Genomic DNA, 27,272 nt, shown 5'->3' on the forward strand with positions numbered 1-27,272 from the left:
ATCTTGGAAAAAGAAAGATTTGTATGAATTAAAACTCTCAGGCAATTCTCCCACTATCATAGTGGAATTAAAAACCTAGACTTCTGATTGATAGAATTATTTTTTGTACATTTGAAGTTTTAAATAAAAACCCAAGAGCTATCACTACCAAAATTCTCATGCTGAAGCATAAATAATTATTCTGTGTTACTTTGTAAAAAACATTTTTTTTCCAAGATACAACATCAACTTAAAGCATATTCTGGTGGGATACTCTTTTCATATATTTCCAGTGTCAACAGAAACATTTGATTAACTGCAGAGAAAAACGCACTGTTCCAAGCAGATATTAAGTTCCAACCTTAAGATCCTTGTGTAACATAATGAGAAAACAAAAAAGAGAAAAAAGAAGGAAAAAGTACCTGACCACAGATGCAGACCATCGAAGCCATAAGAATACAAGTCGTCACCAACACCATTTCCTCCCCATTCTGCTCCTCCCCCCGGATACGGTGAGTAGCCCTCTGTTGAAGCCCAGCCTACTCGCAGGTGAGTTGATTCTGCAGTCACAAAAGGCTCTAGGTGGTCCACCATAAGTTCATAGTACCATTTTCTGTACTGGGCAGAGCCTTCACTAATTCCCAAGAAAATATTAGGTCGCATACTAAAACAGAAAGTATAAACGTGGACATTAAAAACTCTCCTCAAGAACACAGTGCAATACTGTAGACTTTTCAACTCAAATTTAGGGCTCATTGTGTTTGTTTAAAACAACAGTAGTAAAATTAAGTCTGCTTTTGTCTCCTCTTTTTTTTTTTTTTTTTTTCTTCAAAGCAAACATTTTTCTTTAAGAAAACAAAACAAAACACTGTCTTCCCAAAAGGCTATATCATCTGCAAATTATTAGCAAAATCACTTACCAAATTTTTCACTAAACACAGTATCAGTTTTTTTAATACTCAGTTCAGAGCCTACAGTTTAATCAACCTAAACATCCAATTTACTCTTTATTAAGTAGTGATTAGCAACTAAAATTTTGCAGTACTTTCAAATAGCTTGTCAAACAGCAGTATTTTAGAGACCTTGATGGCAATTATTTGTGATGCAAGGCAAGCGAATTTCATTCTCTCTAAATGTTTGCAACATTTAATTGGTCTTCCTTATCTTTGAAAAATAATTGTTTTTCCTTACCACTGCAAGAATATCAATATTCTGATTCATGACACATTCACAGTTAACAGCAAAAAACTGCATTAAGTACAGAAGTTTTTTCTACAGCCACATTTGAGAGAGAGAGAGCTCCACCTCCCCTTTTCCAAGCCATCTCAAAAGCTCAATCAGTTCTCTACCTTTAAAATTTCTTCTCATGCATTTTTAACACAAGTCTTAATTACCTCCTACTCATCAATTGCTCAAAGTTATTGCTGACATGCAACTGTTTTCACTACACCATCTTTCCATGTTCGTGTGTTATTGGATGTATTGGATTGAGAGGAGGGGGTAAGTTCACATATGGGTAAAAAAAATGTAAGTGAATGGGTCAGCTAGAAAATGTTCATTTCATCTTCAGATTTATTTTTACCTGAAATGGTCTCCTTGTAATATACAATTGTTGAATTTTTTTAGTTTTTCTCAGCATCTAATAAATCCTACAAAGTATAATTCCTACAAATTATAATTAATATTTCTATGTTTCAATTTTCATTCTCACTTAATGGCAGACTTTCCAAACAGGTATAAGTTTGAAACAGAAGAAGACGACATGAATCTGCACTGGCAGCCAGATTCTTCTGCCTCAGTCTAAGTTCAATCTCTGGATAAACATTTACTTTATAAATATGACTTTACTGGTTAAAGATGTTACATTCCAAGTAGTTATTAACATCTGCTGGAAAGTGACTTTCATAATTCTTCCATTGGGAAGGAGGTAGAGAGCCCTCCCTAAATTAACAAGGTTATTTTAAGACACTGGCAAAAGTGTTTGATGCTAGATTCTTGTTTTTGACCAACTTCAGTGGAAGAAGGCAACCACAAAACAGTGGTTGATGATACTCTGAAAGTATAGCTAGATCTAGACGATAATCTTTTGAAGGGACTCCATAATTTCACATATTGAAGATAGTTTAGAGCAACTTTATCTTGCATCAGCACTCTGTTAATGATATTTTGATTATAACAAAAATTGAGCAGAGTATTTAAAATCCTAATGAGAGTAAAATATCTTACTAAAAGTTTTGGATGTAAAACTTTTTTTCTGCAGTGGATATTTTTTTCTTTTTCACCTACAAGTTTCATTCTGATTTGTTCATGCCTACAAGACTTTATTTTTACCTGCTCACATGGTTGACAAGGCGGGTCTGTAAGAGCAGATCTCTTCCTGGTAGGAGATTATCACAGATGAGATGTTGATTAGACCTCACAGCTACTCCATGACATACACAGAGAGAACATAAGACATCCAAAACCTGGAAAATAATAAATTATTTTTCATCTTGAATATTTTTTCATGCTAAAGAGATCATAATCACTCTGAGTTACTCCTGGCAATATAATGCTCTATACTGTATTAATGGAAGACACGTAAAATAAAGTTACTGTGTTAATGAACTTCATATCCTTACAACAATTCTGAAATTCTTTTAATAATATTGTTTTTTCCTTCCTGCTTCCTTTGAAGTTGAGTTAGTATCAATGCTTTCATCAAAAACCAAATAACATCTCCACCTTTGCATCTTCAAACTGCCTATAGAAAAAGTTTAATTCCTAACTATGAACGCTGTTTTAAAGTATTTGAAATCCGACATCTGTACAGAGCAAGTGGTTTATTTGTTCACAAATGTTTAACTACATATGTCCCTCTCAATGCATACCTTATGGTTTCTTCCATGTTTGTCCAAAAGACAGATGATTGATTTAATATGTCCTTCCTTAATAATGTTTAGAGCTTCAGGGCTTTCCACCAATACACAGTGTAAAACTTCTAGTATTCCTGGAAAAAAAAAAAAGGGGGGGGGGAGGGAGGGGAAGAAGGAGGAGGGAGTGGAAATTATAATTCAAAGTATACATAAAATTATAATTACAAATACTACTTTCCAATATTTGGCCAGTAAAATTCATTAGTTTCAGAAAGTCCTGTAAACAATAGATAAAACCAAAACAAGATTGGTATTATCCTTCTGGATTTCTCAAAATTAGCGAGCGTAGTAAAAGTCAGAAAGGACAGGAAAAAAATGTAAATTAATTGAAAACTTTACCAATAAATACGTGATGATCAATGCTCAAAAATTCAAAATGTAAAGAACTGCTTTTCAATGGCCCCAAAAGGTGAAGAATTAACACTGCATATATATTCTATACATAAAACATGTTCTCCATATTTACAGTTTTCTGCTTCTCCCCTTAGAAAACCATTTGAATCATTAACAGAATTATATCTTCAATTTCAAAAAAAGAGGTAAATTGCCAGTATACTGGCCCATTCTGTATCATTTTCTTTGTGTATGTAACAGTTAAGCTGGGAGCCAACAGTGGTCTTGAAACAGCGGAATAAAGACCAACATGAAACTAAGATGTGCAAGCAAAAATGACTAAATCACAAGTGGCCTCCCAATTAAGTGGAATTCTAGTATCAGTGAAGCAGCAGCCCTTGCCATTAGAATCATTGAATTTTTATAGGTTCCCACATCTGCTGGATCAAGTCGTCACTTGCTTTGGGAGCTACCACATTTGGCAAAGACAAGTATTAAGCATATTCATTATTATCAATTTTCACAGTGAAAAAAGTCAGTGAGGGAAAGCTGAGAAGCAGTCCTAAATCTAGATATTTGTAACTTCTATTTACGCTACACATCTCGTATCATTCCATCCTTATCCATGTATTTAAATCATGCTTAAATGTAGCAAAGCAGCATCCATAACAGCAGTCTTCTGCCACACTTTAATGAAAGAAAAACACAGCACTGCAGACTCCCCATAGCGTGAAAAGAGGCATCAGATAAAAATATTCCCTTGGTAAGAGCACTCTAGGCTTCCCTCCATCTCAAGTAAGAAAGAGACTACCAAGCCAACAGCTGAGTAATAGGAAGCCCACCTAAGTTGAGGAGGCTCCAAAGAACTACTAACTGAACAAAATTTCCTATGAGGACAGGCTGAGAGACCTGGAGCCATTCAGTCTGGGGAAGAGAAGGCTCTGAGGTGACTTGAGAGCAGCCTTTTGATATCCAAAAGGGTGCTACAGAAAAGAAGGGGACAGACTTTAGCAGGGTCTGTGGGGATAAAACAAAGGGAAATATTTTCAAGCTCAAAGAGGGTAGATTTAGATTAGACAGAAGGGAAAAAATCATCTCACAGTGAGGGTGGCGAGAAACTGGGACAGGTTGTTCGGAGATGTGGTTGATGCCCCGTTCCTGGAGACTTTCAAGTCTAGGCAGGATAAGACCCTGGGCAACCTGATCTAGTCCCTGTTCCTTGCAGGGGAGTTGAACTAGATGGCCTTCAGAGGACCCTTCCAACTCTAACAATTCTATGATTCTATAAAATTTCAGGATTTCAAAATTGTGGCTCATTCACATATGTGTCCTCTGTACTAAAAATTCAGGTGTAAAATGAAAAAAAAAGCAAAAAATTAAAAGGTCAGACTTTGTCAGTGGACACAATAAATGCAGTGTTCAGGAAAATGGTCCACCCAGTGCCAGCTACATAGGCAGGGGTCACTTCAAAACGTTAAAACTACCTACCGAAGAAAAGTGTTTCAAAAGAATCATAGAATGGCACGGGTTGGAAGGGCCCCCAAAGTTCATCAGGTTCCAACACCCCTTACAGATCTGGTACTAGACCAGGTTGCTCAAGGCCGCATCCAACCTGCTATTGAACAGCTCCAAGGATAGGGCATCCACAACTTCTCTAGGCAGCCTGTTCCAGCACCTCACCACTCTCTCTGTGAAGAATTTCCCCATGGTACCCAATCTGCCCTCCTTGAGCTTAAAAGCCCTCAAATTAGAGAGGTAAACTATAATATGATTAACTGTTTTATCATATGCCACAGTAATCTGCGAATGCAGGGAAACAAATGGATTAAAATGTGCTGTCTAAGAATAAAATCAGTAATCCATTATGAATCAATACCACATAAAGTCAGTGTGATAGCTACATCCTTATCAGGTTTGTGCAGGTAGATTCATAATAATGATTCTGTTTTAAAATATTTTTTCTTGTCTAGTTTTCATCTTTTCAACAATGAAAGTAAAAATACTTGAAAGGTGCAAACATTCAAGAGAAATAAATGAATGCTATCAAACAGACTCAGCTGCCACAGCATCTTTTTCAGCTTCTGTGGTGGTTGAATGCTGACTATCAAATACACTAGCTTTGAAGGGCAAACTTTCTGTATTCAAAAAAAAGAATGCATATAAACATACAATGTTGGTTTGGACTGATTCACTTTTAGATTTGTCTATATTAAAGACAGCTGGACCTGCTTTGATTTCTTTGAAGTTGCTCAAGGCAGTTAAGCAGAAAGTGTTTGAATAAAATACATATCACAAAACATATGTAGATATCATGATGAAGATGGCTGAAATTTTTTTCTTAATGACTAACATGAAAAGCAGAATATATTTCAGGACCTCTCTAATTTCATGCTGTAGAATACTAGAGTAAAAAGATTGCCTTAAAAACTACTCATAAACTGATAATGCGCTTCCTAAAATCTTTGATTTAGGACATTGAATAACCAGCCTTCCTTATGATTCCTCATGTAGGCTTTAATCCTTTGAAATTTTAGTAGACTAGTTAATCCCATCTGAAATACATTTCAGAAGGAAAGACTAATCTTAATTTATACACTGAAAGAGACATCCAAAAGCACTTGCATTGCATTTTTCACTCAGCACATGTCAGACCTCAATTCTGACATAGTCTGCTCTCAGGCACGTTTATACTTAGACAAATCTTAGTTTTCTTACTTTTGCTTCAGTGAAGATCATGAACTTAATCAATTTCCAGTCTAATTTGTACAACCAGCTCAGTTACTGTTTATATATTTAATGCCTTTATTTTGTTTTCCTAACATTTTTAGTTCAAAGAAACATTTTTCACATGATATTATTAGATTCATTACATGCTAAGCCTTCACTGTCTTACAGAGCGAACAGATTTCTGGTTACAGCATTCATCTCATACTTCACTGTAGCATCATAAACATTTACGTTTTAATTGTCTAGACTGATTTTAACCTTGTGACTGTTCTGTTTTGTTGTTTTTTTTTTCTTTTAAATATAATAGTAACGATGTAATACAGCATTTTAAGTTGCTCTAATGCATTTCATACTGTTATGAATTTCATATTTTATACTGGAACAGTACCTCATCTTCCCTTTCCATCATCCACATATATAAGATATCTTAAAAATTAGGAATTTTAAAATCTGTAGATGCATTCACTTAGAAAGTGGCTCTGGGGAGAGATTCAGCTTAGCAGAACTGAATCTGGGGAGGGGCTAATTGAGAATGGAATGCAAATAATAGATAAGAGATGACTGCATAACATCACACTTTTCTTGTCAATGTGAAATGCTAAAATAATGAAGGCACAAGTCAAATTCCTTGGCCACAATGATTTAAGGATAACTCTCCCCATTTGCAATTCTCAAGGACAATTCTGTCATCAACTAAGAATTATTATTCAAAGAAAGACGATTATGCTCCTTCCTACTCACAAAATATAGAGCACTAAAACAAAGAAATGATAGCAAAAAATTACAAATATGCAAACAGAAAGGTGGTTATTATATTATTCTCACTGCTGTTTATCTTGCCCATGAGTCTTCCTGTTTTGAAATTACTGTAACATAATTGTATAAGATAATGTTTAAAAGACTCCAATACAATCATCTTCCAACAACAACATATATTGTATAGAACACAACGAAGTCATAATTGCAATTTGAGAATATTTCTTAGTCTGCAACTCAGAAATAGCTCCAACTGGGTGACTGCACAGAAGAGGGGATGGAAAGAAAACATTATGCAAAACAAAGCAGAACATAATGAAATCTACAGAGATAGAAAAGCAGACAATGAAAATTTGAAGCATAGCAAACAGTAAATATGGAACATTGTCCAAATCTACTGCTGTAGATTTAATATACCTTCCATGTGCTATTATTAATAATAAATCCTTGAAATCCACCTTGATCTCTACACTCGCTGTGAAATGATAAACATGAACCAGTAGTGCTAGCATTACAAAATTGTCTGTAGTTTCATGGAAGCTTACTATGCTTCTCAGAGGACTCACTAAAGAATTTTCTCAACTCTGAAAAATATCTTTTTAGTAGGGCAACTTTAAGTTTTTTTAATTGTTAACTATTGAGAGACATGCTTCTAGATTATGCCAATAACAGATATTAAATATGTGAAGTAAAATTTTATGTAAGGAAAATGTAAAAGTCTGTGTTTATATCATTGAAATAGGGCAAGAAACTAAAGTATCAGCCATGAAATCAACACTGTTAATTACAGAAACATAGATCCAGTAACTTTTCAATTACTTTGGGATACACTTAGCAAATATTCTTTCATGAAATTAGATTTGTCTACTGTCTGTTTACAGCAGTAGGAATAAACATGTAAACAAAAAAGAACTATAACAAAAAGTAACTAAAGAATAGCTTTAAATAAACAACAAAATTCTTTTTTTTAGAATAAGTACATGCTAAGTGTGGTAATCCAAACAAGCATCCTTTAGAATCCTTTTACAGAATCCTTTTATAGGCAAGTTAACTATATTTAAAACAGCAAAGTGGTACACATTATCAAGTTGGCAATGTCAACGCCACATAACACCAAGATAAATTCTTAAGTCATTATTTACATTAATTTAACGTGCAGTGTTCGTGCTATTTATTTTTTATTCTACACCTAGTATAATTTTCCAATATAGTTCAAAACATTGTTTTACAATGTCTAGTCCCAGTATTTTCAAAAAAATCCACTGGAAAACTAAAATTACAAGTACTTAGTTTGTAGATAAGATTTACAGATAACAGATTGCTTCCAAGGAGGAAGAAGCCAGGTTCACCATTTCAGTGGAAAGTACAGTACAGCCCAGCATACGTACATGTAATTTTGAACAATACAGACACTAACCACACCACAGAGCCACTAAGCAGGTGAATTCGAGCACATTTCTATCTGCTACGATCTTGCTAATCAAGAAATGCTAAGGGATTAAAACTAAGAGTTTCATGAGAAAAATATGACTATATTTTATAAAATTAAAGAATAATAATAAAATACAGTTAATAAATTGCCAAATTTAAGGTAATGTCAAATAAAAATAAACAAGGCAGCTTAAAAAATGGAGGTTGAAGTGACACTTGGATTCTCAAATCCTAAATGTGTCTCAGGCACACTTTTTCTTGCTAACTTCAATCAGTCAGATACCAGGGTACAGATGTGATGAAAAAGAAAATATATGTGTATTATAGATGTAACTCTTCTACAATCAAATATTTACTGAAGATTCATATATGATATATATTCAAAGAAATCACGTGAACTTCTACGTTACAAATACACTCCTTCAAGATGACACGAACTATATCTACTCCAGACGACTGTTACGCTTCTTTGATGCAAATGCTGAAAAACATGCAGAATTCCAATGAGAAGGGAAAGGAACATACTAGAATTAGAGAAAGAAAACAACTTAGAAACTGAAAACACAGAATTGTTTCACCAAACCTGAACAAACCAATTGCATCTTAATCTGTTGGTTCAAGGAAAGGAAAGATTACTAGAACCTAAACTGAAACTACAACCATAATCACTATGTAAAAGTGTTAAACATATAAATCTAATTTAGTAATATATTTGCTCTCCCATTGGAAAAACTTCACGATAACTAATAATAAGTATATCACCAAGTTTAAACAAGTGAAAAACTGGAAAAATAAGGAAGTTATAATACTAAAAATCATACCAGAAGATGCTTCTAGTCTTTCTAATCTGCTGATCAGCCAATCAAGAGATCCAGAAAACTGAGCACAGTTTTTACGATTCCCTCGAATAAGAGCCGCTATGGGAAATAGGAAAAAAAAAAAAAAAAGAAAGAATTCACAATTATAAATCCATTTGAATTAAAGTAACCCTGATTTTCAAGGATTCTTGAATCAAGTAAACTAGTTTCTTAATCCTTCGTTATTGATGTTCTTCATGTTAAATTTAAATTACTTACGTAATTGATACACTTAAAGAATACCCTTGGCATCAAATTAACCTTTAATGTATTTCATAACCCCTGAAGAATATTCTACATGGAGTACGGAAACCCAGAACATCATCACAAAAGTCAGCTGCTACTGTAGGAAAAAAAATTCTGTTTAATAGCATTTTTGTAACAATAGGAAACACTAGAAGAAAATGAACATAACATAAATGATGAGCAATAATTTTTTCAAGAGTAAGTAAGAACTTAAACAAGGTAGACGTCCAGAAACTCAAATTTTAACAGAGAAGTAAGGAGGAGATAACTGATTTAGAACTCATGCTTTAAGTTGAAGATTGAAGTAGACTGGACACATGCATTGACTTGATGAGTATAACTGACTGGAAAACTCTGAGCTCTACAGGCATGCAAATGACTTCCCTGTCTAGGAGTATGTGCATTTGCTTGGATTAGCATATGAAGAAGGTCTTAGAGAAGCACCTGTTCTTCTCAGGAAAAAAAAAAATAGTGAGGCACTAATGCTTGTTTGGTTTGTGGAACAGTGCAAACCACTCATCATAAGAATGTTGTTCAATTCTGCTGACAATTTTCCATGGCTGTTTTCAGCAGCAGATGTTATTGGTCCTACTAAGTGTCAATGGTGATCACAATTTCCGCTTATAAATATCAGTTATTCATATCATATATCAGTTATAAATATCAGCAATTTTGATTTAAGAAAGTTGCTGAACTGTTTTGAACTTATTCAAACAGTACACAGATAAAAGCACTCTGTAAAGTTTATAATTTATTGCTGAAGAAATTTACTATATTGTATCCCAAATGTAGTTTTTTGCTTTTTCATTTATGTAAGGTTCTAAGTATGATATGAAAGTGTGCTTTTAAAGTGGAAAAGCATTCTCAGAGTTCACAGCAAATAAGTCACTGTACTGACAGTTTTTCATCACAAGGATAGAGACCAAAATCAAATTGCTTCATAGCAAATAAATAAACTATAAAAGTAAAAAAAGAAAAAAAAAAATCTTTTCCTGTGTTAGCAGCTGCTTCAATAGAGAATATTATCAGAGCATTCTGCCTCTAATTTTTAGTGCCAAGGTAGTTATATCATAAATCAGATAAAATTATAACTGAGAGATTTTCATATGGCCTTATAACAGAAGGGAAATACATTTTACACCAAAAATTCCATTATACATTTACTTTTTCAGAGTTTCGAGTTCAGCTGATACCTTAATATACTGCATATAAATTGAAGAAAATTTTTCAGTACAAACCTATTTTAAACAGAGAAGTAGGAAAGAAGAAAACTACCATGATTTATTCCTTCTTTTTTTTTTTTTTTAACTAAGGAAAAAAAATAATTACATGCATAAATGTGGTATTTTTCACAAAAATCTCTTATATATTTATCTTCATGTATTTATCTCAAAATAACTCAAGGAAATAGTACTCTTCCCAAATTATGATGGAGGAGGGGAATTAAAAAAAGAGAAAGAGTGAACTTAAGCTCTCTTAAACTCAATTAAAATTTCTAATTTCTTCAACAGCAAGAAAATTTTTTTCCATGTTAGATTCTATAATTGGAATAGGAATCTTTCATAAGTTGCTGTTATCTCTCCTGACAATATAACATGTGTAACCAGCCTTTCACTTTATTCTTTTTCTCAAGTATTGGATCATGCTACAAATCTCAAATTTTCTAGTAAGATGTACTGTAATATTACCCTGTAAGTATTAGAATATCATCTCGATGACTTTCTAAATTTTTTTCATGAGGGATGTCACAAAATTAAGACACATAAATCAGTTTGCATTCATCTATAAAATGCACTACTTGAGGACCTGACATTCTGACACATAAAATATAAGTACATGGAAATAATCAATACAATCCACTGTTCAGTAAGGTGAAAAGTATTATATCAAATCTATACCATGATATATTACATGATTAATGAAAATCATGACAAGTATTATCTGAAAATAATTTCAGGGAATTATAAGAGGAGAAGCATATTGTTAAATGCTACCACTAGAGTTCAGGAATACTAATTTCTATTATAGACTTTTTTATTGATTATAGACAAGCTCTGTGAAGAAGAGAAGTAATGTAAAGGCATTGAGGAGGGCTGGGACATCAAGAAAAGCCCATGGAAATAATCTATATTTGGTACAGGACAAGTAGACTTTTACAAAAGCGATTCTTTGGTCTCGTCAATAGGAAATTTAAGACTTATACAATAATGATTCAGAATTCAAGCCAGTCGTTCCTCCAGTCTGCCTGAGCCTCATTTGCTTAGCTTTGCTGCTGAATAGTAAGGAAAGGAAAACAATTACTTGTAGGGAAATAAGTAATATTTAATAAAATAAACAAATAAACTACCTTGTTCATAGGCCAGACAGTTCAGTTTCACCATCTGTTTATTTTTAAGTGAGACGCGTCATTTAAACTCCTATTTCTGCACTTCTGACATCTGGAGGAATGCCATTTTTCAGTATGCTTTACATGAAATACTGCTGAATATTTAAAAAAAAAAAATCTAGACCTCACAGCTTTTAATTTTGGAGCTAGAATTATTTGTCTTTTAACTTAAATTTCTCCACCTCTTTCTCTCAGTGAAAGGAAGATAATATGTTTTATTTGCCTTATTACAAAAGTGTTTTCAAGAACACTTATTATAACTATAACTATTCAGACCACTAATCATAAATGGAACAGCAATGGAACTTACAGATAATAGCTTTATTTTCCAAAAAATAATTTAAAAGGCTCACAATAAGTAAAATTCAAAAACACAACACTTCGTAACAAAGAGAAAATTAAGTAGCAATCATAAATGAATACTAAAAATGGTTCCTATAGCTAGTATACGATCATTTTTCCCAGTGCACATCCACAAGAACCAATTACACACACTACATTCATATGGGCACTTCATAACAATTTTACTCAATTTTACAGTATTCAGTTGTGGAGTTTTCAATCGAGTCGATATTAACTATTACATATCTTTGCAATATCATTTCTCTGAGGATTGGAATTTTATGAGTATAAATGACACACCAAATGCCTTCTGCTTTATTGGAAAGTGAGATGACAATCCTTTGAGAAGACTTGGACCAAACTCAAGTTTTTGCCAAAACAAGCAAAGCATGCCCAACTACAGTTTGTGCATAACACTGACAGTAACATAAGCACACAGAAGCAGCCTGCACAAAAGGAATGCTTAATGTGACTGTCCTCAGTCACTTAAGGTCAGCATTAATGTTAATATTTAGGCTTAGTTATGGCACTGAGAAAAGCTGAGGATGACAGAGAAGCATGGAACTGACAAAATGATCCTTTAGGAAGTTAAATTTCCTTCTGTAAGCAACAACTTAGGAGAAGTGAATATGCTGGCAGCTACAGCAGTGGACTAATAGCTCTATTTAATTAATCATAGTAGAACATAAATAAGACATGCAATTCAAACTGCTGAGCAAATAAATCAAGTGATTGAATACTTCTACCTAAATAGAAAACTGATTAGGACACTAACAAGCATTTACAGAATACACTGTGAGATACAGCAACTGCAACTCAACAAGATCTTCATGTTATACTGCAACTATCAGCTAATAATCTTTCCTCAACGTCCTGTATCCTAGTAAAATGTTGGAGTCAATAATTCTAAGTTACCAATAAGTGGTGCCTTGGTTATGTAAACTTCTGATTCAGTTTGCAGTTTTACAGCCATACACATGAAAAATCAGAGACCTTTAAAAAAACTGAGCACAATGTTATGGCTCTTTAACACAAGAATGATAAATCCATACACCATTGATTTATATGTTTTTGGGCAGCATACAAGACACATCAGCAACACAATGATATGAAAAAAAGCATTTACTCGGTTAAGTATTTTTTTTAAAGCGCAAAAAACAGATGTTACGTTTTCAGTGTACTTTCCTCCTATCCACATGCAAGGACCTGAAAAATGCAAAAATCAATGCATTTTGTAAGGTACCAACTTATCCCATACCAAAACAGATATATATTTCTTTTCAATTTTGACCTAAAAGAATCTAAGCAACCTACAGAATGTCTTACCTAGTAATTCATACAAGGAATTCAGAATTGATTTCCATGCTTCTCCAGCTTCCTTCCCAGCTACATCTGCAAAATGAGCTGCACTGCTGTATACATTCAAGCGATCAATACATTCAAGAACGAGGTTGATCATGCCCTAAAAATTGAAAGGCTTAGATTACGAGAAGGAGAAAATCAAAGCAACAACAATAAAACCTTGTCTAGACACAAACATCTAAGATTCTCCAGTATCTAAGAAAATATAGAAACAACAATAAAGGAGACAGGTGGAGTCAAAGAAGAAATATCTATGGAAAAGGTAATTTATTTATTTGTTTATTTATTTTTTAAAAAAGCACCAATGCATGTTTTCAACTGCTGTGAAAATAAAAATTTACCAATTAGATAATCAAAATAAAAAAAATACACAGTATTCCAGGCATCCTATTCTAGAAGACATTTAACCATCTGACAAATCACAGGCAACTATCCCTACAGAGAAATAATAGATAATAAGGTATTTATAAGATAATTAAGCATAATAGTTGAAGCTTGCCTATTAAACTATAACATCCTGTATCAAGAGAAGAAGCTATAAGAGAAGAAACTAATTCACACTAAAGGAGTAAATTATAGTCAGAGCCCAGGGTGTTTGCCTATATTAATATATAACTTTTTTTTAAAGGCGTTTAATATATTTCTTTGCATACACAGGAAAATCAACAGATCTTAAAACATTATAAATATAGCAAATAGTCTGAGTTGTATAAGACAGACTCTTCAAGTTTACTCCTGATTAGACATCAATATGACAGACACCATAAAAGAGTACTTGCAGACAAAACAGTGGGAAAAAATGAAAAACAGAGATACCTCTTCCTGGAAGAGGTTCTGGCGATTCTTCAGTGCGCGGAGCCTGTTTTGTTTGTCTTCATGCTCTAAATGTTCATCAGGAGGGTGAAAGTAGCCAATCAAGTCTTGAAGGCTCAGACTGACTGACTCAATAGGTAAATCTACTGTGGAAGACTTCACTTTTTTGCTGAGAGCATCAAGGCCCCTAAAATAAGATGCAAAGTCTCCTGAGTACTGGGAAAGCATTTATTTTACCTTATCAACACTTCATTATTTTAAAAGTAATCTTTGTTTAGATTCCATAGCTCAATTTCTTTTCTGACAACTTCTTAACGGTGACTTATGTCTTCCCCATTTGCCACTTATTGATCCACATTTTCCTTCTCAAGCAACCCTAGCAAACAATCATAGCGTCATTATCAGTCATTCCCATGACTAGAAGCATGAAAAATATTTCCAGAAAACAAATTTTCTTACTCTACCTGTGTGTTTAGCATTTTCAGACCAAAAGATAAAGAGAAGATAAGGAGAAGATATTGTAAATATCTCAAGCGCATCTCTAGCATGTTTTGCAGTGACTATGTTTCCCCAGGCACTGGGAGATCCAGCTCTCCCACAGTCTGTCCCAACACTTCATTAGCCTTTTATTAACTCTGATACAAAATTCAAGCTTGGTCTTGCTCACTGTCTCCCAGAAATGGAGAGCAGACCATTCTCTTCCATGTATAACTTGACCCTTGCTTAGCTGAACCCCAGACAAAGCTTGTAATCCAATTTCTCTTTGATACTGTGCTCTCCAGATCCCCACTCCAAAAAGAAAATAATAACAAATAAAATAATTTTCTCCTCCATTTAAAACTTATCTTTTTTGAAACACAGCCATCGCTGCCATACAGACCTTGGAGAAGGCAGTGGTGGGCAGCAGGCAAGGCAGACTGCTGCCTCAGGTCAAGGCAGCAGTAGACTCACCAGAACTTTCTGGAATGAGCAGAGGGGTTTGCACATAGCACACACACACACACAAAAAAAAAAAAAAAAAAAAAAAAAGGGATACTTGTGTTCTGCAGATCCACAGCCACCCTCAAAAAGGAAAAAGAAAATATACTTCTGAGGATGCCTATTAAACGCTGCAGGGCTTATGAGACAACCTGGCTCTTAAGCACTGGGTAAAGAGCAGCAGGGAAGAAAAGGGCCCACCTAATAGCACCAGTGGAGAGAGAGGGAGGAGGCAGCTTATTTGACACTCCTGATTTCAGTTTGGACTCATTCTCATTTCTGCCATTGTAAAAGGTTTACCTTGCTAGCTTTTGATTGTGAATAATCTAGTTACAGAACAAAAAGATCCTTTCTGTGTTCATTAGTGCTTCCCTTATTCTAATCTACAGCCTGCTGAGCTTCGGCTGGCACAGAATACCCACATTCACAGGTGGAATCCCCCAACCCCATTGCACTATCTCCCCCATTTCCTGCATTAGGCATTAAAGGATCCTGGAAACCTGACTCACAACTGCGGTGGTTTGGGTGATTTTGTTTGTTTGTTTTGGTATTCATTTGTTACTTTGAATTTTAAAAAACAAACAAAAGAAAAACAAACAAAAAAAACCAACACTGACATGTTAACTGGTATTTTCATCTCAGATTGTGAACTGAAAAACATCTGTGTTTGGAAACAAATCTAGTAGAAATATTTGCTGGTGAATAATAAAAATCTCTTTGATTTTTAGATTGGTTAGATTAAGTAATACAATATTTCAAAACATAGCTGCAGAAGTTATCTTAAAAACTTAATTTTTATTATGTGCATATTTTATGAAACTGTCACCTATTTTTCTCCAGAGCTACACATTTATGGAGTATAATTTCAACCCTCTCCAATTCACATTTTTCTTTTTAAAGTAACATTCTGCCAAAACTAAATTGTTAAACACAATGTTGGATTTCCAATGCACTTTGTATAAATCTCTACTGTAATTTAGTAGTACCTTGAATTGTAAAACCTCTTCATTACATTGTCTTTCTCTCTCATTACCTTTTATTGCATTCTTAGCAGGTCCTAAGAAAACATATGATTTATAAAGCTAACCAGGGTTTTGATTTCTTTTGTATTTTCTCACACAGCACACAACTTTTCTTACAGTTGTTTTTCTCCATTGTTATTTAAGTATTCAAGTAAACATTTTTCAATAAATTGACACATCTGTATCTTCAACTGTGCATTCATGTCAAGACATGGTTGCTTTGTCATCATCTCCCATACTGTAGTCTCTGAAAAATGAGTTCCTAAGAAACTCTTTTCATTAAATATAGTCTTATCTATCATTGATGTCCTACTGCCAACCACATTCACAAGTGTGACATTTTTTCAACTACTGAAGTTATGAAACATTTGAAAAGTAATATCCATCAGTATTATCGGAGAAGATTTGGAGTAGGAAAATAAATGCAAATACCATATACTTAGAGGGCAAAATGAAACATTCCATGAAAGAAAAAGGGAATAAATGAGGAAATGTGTAGGAGGAGGGCAGAAACAAGATATAAACTCACATATCTAAGAGAACTTTTGGTGACACTTTCAATACACCTATATCACCGTGAAAGTTAATGCCTCCTATTTATTTCTATGGAAAATACAACAAATGTAAAGAGCACAATAACACTATTTGATAAAGCAAATTCTCAGCTACAAAACACTATTTTTCAACAGCCACCACGAGTAGCTATGCATTTTTGCCAGCCATGAACAAGAGCCTACATGCTGCACTCAAAAATCTGCGCTAGTAGAGGTGACCCACTGTCACCATCACTACTGGTGATATACACCAACCACCACCTCACTGTGCTCACATCCACTGTTCGGTCTCCACAAACATTTAGCAAGAGTTGATAAATGTCAATGGGTGCAATTCTTTCCACATGAAGGAATTCAATGACACACCTTTACTTCATACACACTTCCATGTCAGATACCATTTTATTGGACTGCCCCAACACTGCCATCTGTTGCATGGCAACAAAATGTAGTGGGATATTGACAGAAAGGTTCGATCTCTATTGCCACACCACCAATTATGCACCTCTGATGTTGTGGGTCAATATAAAATAGAAGAATACTTTCATATCAGCATTTGCATTTCTCTTGTATTTGTTTCTAATTGTGCTGTTATTAAGTTTTTTTAGACAAAGGTATCAAGTACTTCAAGCTACAGTACTTTTTTTTTTTTTTAATCTTACATTATACTTAGCAAAGAAAGAGCTAAAAAATCTAGATGTTGCACTTTGTGGCCTACACCAAATTTTGTGGTTTCTTTCCATTTTCAGTACTTTTATACGTTGAAATCAAGATAGAGAAAAGAAATTGGCCACTACAGTACTTTGCTGGTAAAGAACTGTCATAAAGTTTAGCCTGAGAATTATTCATCTGTTTTTCCTCTGTCAAATTAAAAATGCACCATTAATAGTCACTTTGAATACACCAAAGAAAATAAAGAAGTGACAAAATGATCTTTTTAAATGTATACCTTATAAACCTGTTGAAAAGGAAGACTGTACTACGGATGACACGTGCTGTACGGGATTCTTCATGCTGAGATCTGGACAATGTTAAACCATCATCCATGTGACCTTCGTGGTGCATTATTGCCTGCAGTATAAAAATAAGAAGCTATCACTGCAAAATTTAACACGTGTCATAAATAAGAGGTATGAAAATTCACACAGTAAGGCAGAGAAGTGAATGATACATTATTTAAAATACATTATTTTAATATATTTGATGTATATATATATACACATACATGTTTATTTATTTGTATATATACACACAAATAAACACATGTACATATTTTAAAAAGGCTAAGGGGTTTGGAGCAATTTTTGCTCAACCTAAGAGATGTTCACTTACTCAGAAGCAGGTCCCTCAAGTTCAGATAAGGTAAAAAAAACTGATACTTTTATTGGTTTTGTTTCCTGACTACACCTCGAATCACTACTGATAACTTACTTTTATCTGTAATTAGCTACCATGGCTCTAAGAGTACTCAATCTAATCTATGTAGTAACATTTTTTAGATAACTTTTTTTCGATACACAAATATTTGTTACTTAAATTACAGAATTATTCAATAATATAATCGTATTTTAAATGTTTTAGAATTAAAATTATAATTATATACATTAATAATATATGTATAAAAAACATTGACTTCCAAACATATACTACTTTTGTAGAAGATACTTATAGAATACATAAATACATGCATGTAGATAGATAGATAAACAGGTATTATGCACACAAATTTTAAGTACCTAAATACTATGATAGCAATTTCACTCCCGCTTTGTACTTGTGGCATGTAAAACAGTAGTAGAAAATTCTACACCACACTATTGATAAGAATTCCAATATGTCATTGTATTTTATTTCATTTACATAAAAGAAGGCAAAAATATTCTTTTCCTTTCGGAAAAGTTTCCCCACAAAGTTGAACATTAGCTATACTAATACACACATAGCTTCTGGAATATGTATTAAGTTACAGAAGATTATTTTTCCCACTTCATTATGTTGAGATAATTTTCTGCTTAACCACGGTTATTATTCTTTAGAAGAAAAAATTCCTCAGGTCTTGAAACAAGAATTGAATTTTCCAGCCCAAAAAGTAATACACTCACAAGATGGAAGGGCTTCAAACTAAACAGTCACTTATTCCAAACTACAACAAACATTGAAGAAAGGAGTGTTAACATATAATACTGCCTAATACTAGTACTTCAGGTTGTCATCAAACATATACAGATTTATCAGTCTTTGTGAGTTAATATCAAGAGGCAGGTAGATGTACTTCGTTCAGTTTTAAGTTAGGGAATTCGGTAGGTCATGTAAATCTGACTTTCATTATTATTAAAAAACAAACAAACAAACAAACAAACAAACAAACAAAACTTTACACTGGAAGAAACAAATGGTTAAACCTAGAAATTAGCACTCTCCTAGTGTAGTTTTCTTTACTTTCCCTTGCTGCCCTACCAGACCAATTCAATGAAGTGCTTTCCTATTTATGGCCTTACCTTGCGTTGCACAGAACCCATTCTTACAGACTTTGCATCTGCAGACTGGTATGACAGCCACAAGCCTGTGTCTACATGTTGTATGAAGCATATTGAATCTCCATATTTTATTTCAGGTGCTCCCATTCCATCTACCTCTTTTCTCACACCTACATCCAGTTTTTCCTGAAGGAAAAAAAATGTACATGAAAACAATAACTGACACGCATCAAATTGAATACTATGCAAGCTTTTTTTCTACGGAAATAAAGATCAAAAATCTTCATTTGGTGAACTGGAACATAAAAAGAAGCAATTGTTTTTTGCAACAGTCTGCAAACTGCCTTAGTGATGCAAAGCACTGAGAATGTACTGGATATGAACAGATTTTATTGATTAATGTGACATTTTCTCCAGATGGACATGCTTGTTATAAGCCTAGTTTTTATTGCATGCATACACGAATACGGGCCAATCTTCCCATATTTTTGTGGGCTAAATGGGCAAAATTATTTAATATTATTTTATCTTAATATTGAACAAAATTTATCTGTTAAGTGTAGCTTTACATGTGTTATTTCACTCTAATGTTTCTCTGTCACTCCTTACAATGTTCAGAAAAAGTTTCACATGATTAAGGCTTGCCATTTCAATTTCTTAAATTTTCTTCTGACCCACTATTTACCTTCTGGGCACAAAGTCACGACTGAAATTCTAGCAGATCTCACTGACTGGAGAGAGCTAAATCATAACTGCTTTTTAAGCTGACAATAGTGTATTTCCTATAAAATTTTACAAAAGAACAGGTGACAGAACAAAAATACAGATGAACTCCGAGTAGGAACACTGCAATTAAAGTAAAGGTGCTCCTCTTTCACTTAACTTTTTGCCTATTTAGAGCTAACATTCTGTATCACAACAAGCAAGACCTTCATGTACTTTTCAGATAGTGAAGGAAAGAATTATGAACATGACATTGAAAGGCAGAAATTACTACAAATTCAGGAAAAATCTATTAATGTTCTGTATTCCATGGAGATTAGAGACTTCGTCTTACCCAGTTTATATGGTTTGTCCATACATGGTTGGGGGAAAAGAAAACATAGAAAGACTGTAGAGGATGACGCCTATGTTTTTGCATCTTTCATTTTAAACCTTTTTTCCTTTTTCCCTTTTTTTTTTTTTTTTTTAAGAGGAAAGACATTTTTCTAATGTCAACATCCTTATGAAATAAAACACAGCATTCCTTCAACAATATATAATCTGTATTCACCTTCAGCAAAAAAAGAGACTACCATATACTCATCTAAGGCTTCTCCACAGTTCCTTCTAAATAAGTCTTAATTTAAAACGAATGTCAGTATCTAAGTCAACATATGTATACGCTCATTAAAAAATACAGACCACTCATCTTTCCACATCAACAAAAGATTACTGATATTCTCAGTATTGCTAGAAATGCAATCATCTATATTATGAAGTAAAACTATAGAGTACAGTACATTGTTGCATTCTCTATGGTGCAACTCCAACTAAAGACTCCATCTTAAGCAGCAGTAAATGAGTTCTTTTATTCGTTTTGCTTCAAAGAAGAATAACTATTATCATATATAAAAAAAAGCAATAGGAATTCCCCAATACAACTGTACTACCTTGTCCTGGAATGTTTATGGATTAACTATGGCCTTTCTGTTTGGATATGCGCACATACACATGAGCAGATGTTTGTGGTATGGCAATAGAGGATGAACCTTCCTGCCAATATTCCATTACATTTTGTTGGTGGCGTGCAACAGATGGTAGTAGAGGGACAACCTGACAAAATGATATCTGGAAGTGCATACAATTATAGATGTGCCTATGAATTCCCCCCCCAAAAAAATTACTCATTCACTCTATTTATGTTTGTTGAATGTTTATGGATACAAACAGTGGATATTAGCACACTGAAGTGATGGGTGGTGCAATTCAGTAACTGTGACAGCAACAATGGGTCACCTCCATTGGTGCAAATTTTTATGAGCATAGAATATGAGTAGCATAGAATAGCAGGTTCTTATTCATTGTTGATTAAAAAAAAAGAATGACTAATGGTGGTGACTATGTTGAAAAGCAGATTTGTATAGCTGAGAAACTATTAGCTAGTGCTAGTTTGATCTTTGTATCTGTCTTAGTTTCCACAGAAATAAATGAGGCATTATTTTCAGAGTTACCTACATATATGGTCTGCATCTCAAAACCAATCTGTTCTAAAGACTTCATTATTAGACTTCAAAGGTCTGTAAACTTGCTTCCAGGTATATATTAATTTCTTATCATCCCAAATATACAAGTAGTTATATAAGTTATTGACTCTTAGTACATATATTTTAAAGATAATTAAAAAAAACAAACAACACTGCTATTGTCAAAATTTCAGCATCAGTAAGATAAATCAAACGATATTAAGACTTCATCATAGTATTATTTTAAACTGATAAGTACTAGTCTGTACTTAAAATGATTATTGAAAGTCAAATGAAAATTTAAACTATGGCAATTGGAAACTGGATAGCAATATCATACCTAGTGAAAGAAATAACAATTTCCTAATTAAATTAAAAAAAAAAAACAACAAAAAACAATGCCGTAAATGCTTCCTATGTCAGTCCACAGACATAAATAGTGAAGCATCAGGAAAGTTAATAAGAAAAAAAAATGAGAATATAAATAAACCATTCAAAAATGGGCAAGCAGAAGGAAAAAAAAATAAAATAGCCTTACCCAATGAAATATGACAGAAGAAGTTTACTAGATATTAATTACACTCAGTTCTTTTATTATTCATTGAAAAGATACTGGAATTACTATAAATTATAATAATGCTGCACTGATTCCATACCTTGGAAGACCGAAAACAGAATGCTGTAGATTTTACATCTGCTTTCTCTTTGTCAGTAAGGAGAAGACTCTTGTCATCCAGGAGACTTAAATATTTTCCTGTTGTTATATGTCTTAGTCTGAATGGCTGTCCCCATCTTATGTGGCTGCCACTCCACCTAAGAAAGTTCAAGGAAATGGTTTTTTTTTGTTTTTTTTTTTAAACAAGACATGGAGTTTAACTTTTGGGGAAAATGTTTTAAAGCACATTACATTGCTTACTAGTCAATAAAAGTGCAAAATGGTAAAAGCGTAAAATTCTACATGTCAGACTATAAGGAAGAGAGTAACTACTTTGTAGGTAAAAGGGGTTTTTCCCTCTACACTATTTCATTGCTGTCACTTAAAAAACTTCCAAGACCAACTTTTGTTCAAAGCAAAAATTTCACTGCTATACCACTGATGTTTACCATCATCCCATTAAATTGAATGCTCAGTCAGAGAAAAGCACCATTAGAGTATAACATTGTCTTAAATGGCCCTGATTTAGTCTCTAAAAATAATTGTTTTTCAGTCACTACAAATTTAATTGCAAATACATATAATAGAATTTTACAATGCATTCCTAAAACCATTTTCTTTTTAAGGCACAACTCCTTAATATCATTCCAATACTCTTACAAGGTAGTCTTCTTTCTGTAATTTTTTTTACATTTCAAGACATCTAAATGTCTTAAGTTAGGAGTGACACATGAATTATAATCAGAACTAGTTTTCTGTGCAATATCACATATTTGTATAAAAACAGAAAATTGTGAGTTCATCAATAGCTATAGCAACTAAAAGAAAAAAAACACAGCAAGTGTATTAACAAAAACCGCAATATTACACTTTCTACAAGATCATTTTTCATGAAAGCAATGTATCATTTTTTTAGGAAGATTTTTTATTATCAATCTGGTTTTATAGCTTGTACTCTGATGTAATAGGATCACTCTCACTGTACTAAAAATACCCAGCTAAATGGAGTATTCTTCTGTGACAGCTTTTACTTACGCAACTCTCAGAGTTTCTAATCGCCAAAGGGAACGAGCATGAATTGACACTGCACCACCTTCATAATGGACAGTTCTGAAAAACAAGCAAAAGCGTGCACTAAATGTTCAGCTCTGTGGTAAAAAACCATCATATTTTCTTGTCTATTTAACTGTATCTCTCATGCTAAGATAGCACAGACAACTACTGCAACTTCCAAAGGTTATCATATTCAAAATCAGCTCTTACCATACAAGTCTTGAGATCTAAATATTCAAGCATTTTTTATCTAGTTGCCCTTAGCATCCATCCATTATTGTGAATATTTTATTTATATATAAATATTTATATATATATTTAAATATTTATATATATATATATTTAAATATTTATATATATATATATATATATTTATTTATTTATATAAATATATATATATAATAGGTGATCACTTAGACTTTACCTTACAGTTTTTATTGAGGACAAAGATTCCATGGGAAAAAAAAAACAAAAAAAACAAAAAATGCAAAAAGCTGATAATTACAATATTTCTATTTTCTAACAGAAAACAATCATCAAATGATAAGGGTTAATTATCACTGCATGCTATTCTAAACAAAGGCAGTATTTTCTCAGAACTTACCTTATAAAAATTACTATTCAATCTATTGCATTGAATTATGAAGATTTACCTATTTGTACTGTATTTTATCTTATCGTGGCATGGCACCGAAGTTTTTACAAGTACGCTGATGCAATCTTCACGTATCTCAAAAATTAATAGCTTCCTATTTCAAAATTGTAATATACAGTAACCCCTCTCATTTCTTGTACGTATATTGAGGAATCTGAGTGCTTTTAAAAGACAGTGAAGTGAAACTAAAAAATTCATGATCCATGCACAAAAACAAGCAAACGTGTTTCATATACTAAAAATAAATTGTAAGTACATGTACAAATATGTACAAAATCCCCCCTTAGATTTCACAGAAAGTATTTTCTCCAAATATTATTATAAGTCACTTGCTACTCTGGTTACACGCTGATAGCAGATGACAGATTAATACCTGTAAGCCTCTCATATTTCTCTCATACAAGGGAACAGAAGTCACTCTTACTTTTTAGAGAAATTGACCTTCATAAGTACAATAAAATGAAAATGATAAACAATCTTCTATGTAATCATATTTGTTTTCACTTACTCTCTTCTCACCTGGCATTTATTCTTTGTTGCAGTTGTTCTGCAACTAACTGATGAGATTGCTTTTTGTAACATTTAAACAATAGCAGATCAGATAAGACTTTATTCTGTGCTAACCATGTTCTGATTACTTCTGGTTTATTTTAATATCAACCTCTCTGACAAAAACACATTCAGAATTCTTGCACTCACCATAATACAAGATTTTCCAGTTTAATCAGCACTTTTCCTGTCATTACAAATACAAGAAATTTGGTGGAAGCACAGGCATAAATTAATCAGAGTATTCCGTTTTTCAACTGACACTTTATTACTTTTCAGGGAAAAAATTCTTCTTCACATTCGAAACCCAGAAGCTATCACCACTTTCTGTATTTGAGTACTCTTTTGAAACTACCTCTGGATTATACACAGCAGTTGGATCACTGTAATTGTAAATATCTGAAAAACCTCCTCTTGTGAACATAAATTTGTCCTTTAATCATTCTCTATTATTTCCAAGGTTCCAAGGGAACTTACAAGCACTGCAGTGGTAAAGTAAGACAAAATGAAAAGGGTCTAGGTGTTGGGGGGGGGGGCGGGAGGTGAGGAAAGGAAGGGAAATATGACAGAATGAAAAAAAGAAAAAGAAAGAAAACAAGCAGGCCATTTGCTTATCAAAGGAAAAAAAAAAAAAGAATCCTTAAAATATCTCTTACATTGATATGAATAAAGGGGTATAGAAGTATAAAGACAGTCTCTCCACAAAAGAATCAGTTATACCACAGCTTGGACTGAGAAAGCTGGGATTAAGGACCCCTACCAGGAAGCAAAAGCAAAAGCCCAGACTCTGGGGTCAAGAATGGAGCAGCAAGACTTTCTATAAGCAAGATTGAAGGTATAAAAAGCACTAGAACATAGCCTCTAGCTAGATATTGCTTTCTCTACAGAAAAATGTAGAGAAGTTAGGTTTGTGTAAAAGATCTCAATTTTTAATCACACTGCCTTTACCAAAACAATATTCATACTAACTCTCACCCCACAGCAGTTGAATAAACTCATAATCAAGACATTCTTATACCATTTTCTTTTGTATAAGAAATCTAAGATTCACTTTTTACTCCTTCCACGAAAATGTATGTATAAAACTGCTCTGAGATTGTTCAAACCAACTTCCTTAATACTTGCTTTGAATAAGAATTGTAATTGATAGGATACACCACATTTCTTTTTATATAATCTTGAGAAAAAATGTGTTCTGAAAAGGAAGTATGATTCATAACACATTTACCCTTTCTGAAATTGACACTAGTAAAAACCATATCAAATAATATTACCAGGATAAATGCAACATTGTTATTAACGACGTGAATAACCAACAAAAATTCCCATTTGCTATCAGAGTTAGCAGAGATTCACATCGATAGGGTGGAGAAAATATCTAGGTTACGAAGTGTACAGAAGATGCTCGTGAGTGGGTAGAAGTAGAAAAAGTCTTTGAATTACAAAACCTTATTATGAACTTATAAAGAAGAAAGAGACATAGCAGAGGACAGTCTGGACTGTGTATATAAGAAACAAAAAAAAGCAGCTATCTGAATCTCAAATCTCTGAAGAAAAGAACAAACTCTAACCAGCACGCAGCTTGAGAAACAAGAGAAGCCAGAAGGTACCATGCTACTAGAAAACCATGATGCAGTTGTCATCACTGAAACCTGGTGGGGTGATTCACATGACCAGACTGGCTATTGATGGCTAGCAAGCTATTTAGAAGGGAAAGGCGAGGAAGGAGGGGAGGAAGCATTGCCCTCCTTCAAGAAAGGAATAGAATGTGAAGAGAAGTCCCTGAAGAATGGCTATGAGCAAATTGAAAGCTTTCAAAGTAAGAGATAGAGACTGAAGCAACAGCCTGTGGTTACTGTCTACTACAGGCTGCCTGACCAGGAAGAGACTATTGGTCAAGCCTTCTTCTTTCAGCTAAAAGAGGTGTTGTGGTGTCAGACTCTCGTCCTGCTGGGGGACATCAACCACCCAGATGCCTTCTGGAAAAGCAGCACAGTATGCTGAAGGCAATCCAGGAAGCTCTTGGAATCCACCAAGAATAACTTCTTGAGCCAGGTAATAGTCCCACCAGGAGCAATGCAATACTGGACCTGTTGCTCACAAGCACAAGTGAGCCGACTGGTAATATGAGTGACCTGTGGCTGTAGTGACCATGCAGTGGTGGAGTTCACAGTCCTGGGAGATATGGGACAGACGAAAAGTAAAATCAAGATGCTAAACTTGAGGAGAGCTAAATTCCAGCTCTTCAGGAAGTTAGTCAACAAAATCCCCTGGTAAAATGTCTTCAAGGACAAGTGAGCAAAGCAGAGCAGGCAGATCTTCAAGGAAGCCCTTTCTTAGGACACAAATCTTCCAATCTCCAGCTCAGTAACTAAATGATGAAACAAAGTATATATTCAGAACAAATTGTGAAACAAGATAATTTTATAAGCTGTTTATAGGATTACTTCTCCCAGTGTATTAGGCCTCTTCCTGTGAAGATTTTGATGACCTTGCCTTGAAGTGAGCTTTGCTAGATCTTGTAATTAAAAATACATTTTGCACTGTCACTGTACTGTAGGTCCCTGCAGTGCTAGATGCTGCTCCATCAAAGTATAAATAGCATGAGAATGTGTTGTATTTTTTTGTATTATTTTGGCCTTCTGGTAATCTCTGGAACACTTTTATATTCAAATTTATTTACCTATACCAATATACTAAGAATAGAGAAAAACAGCAGTTAATTTTAGAAACTACCTAGGAGGATCCTTCAAATCAAAACAATTCATCCATCCCTAGGTTTAGATAACAGGCAACATGACAGAATAAAACCATTATTCTAGGGCATAAAACGTGGGGCACAAAGTACTCTGTAAAATTAAAAATTGTCATAGATTATATTTAACATTTATACATAAAAATAATCTATATTTATAAAAAAAAATAAGTTCAGAAAAAGACAGAATTCAGGAGAAAAA

The 27,272-nt window shown here is 33.6% G+C and overlaps 1 protein-coding gene across 1 annotated transcript in view; it reads right to left on the reverse strand.

The window, feature by feature from the left end:
• The window catches only part of RYR2 (ryanodine receptor 2), a 352,078-nt gene that overhangs the window by 165,211 nt on the left and 159,595 nt on the right, over window positions 1-27,272 (reverse strand). Inside the window, 10 exon segments of the mRNA XM_085219664.1 lie at window positions 402-643; window positions 2,311-2,444; window positions 2,850-2,968; window positions 8,963-9,058; window positions 13,299-13,434; window positions 14,151-14,334; window positions 17,651-17,772; window positions 19,200-19,364; window positions 22,060-22,216; window positions 23,094-23,168. Coding sequence (XP_085075790.1) covers window positions 402-643; window positions 2,311-2,444; window positions 2,850-2,968; window positions 8,963-9,058; window positions 13,299-13,434; window positions 14,151-14,334; window positions 17,651-17,772; window positions 19,200-19,364; window positions 22,060-22,216; window positions 23,094-23,168 — 1,430 coding nt within the window.

This window comes from Meleagris gallopavo, chromosome 2, assembly GCF_905368555.1.
Source record: "Meleagris gallopavo chromosome 2, MGAL_WU_HG_1.1, whole genome shotgun sequence".
Classification (NCBI taxonomy): Eukaryota; Metazoa; Chordata; class Aves; order Galliformes; family Phasianidae; genus Meleagris; species Meleagris gallopavo.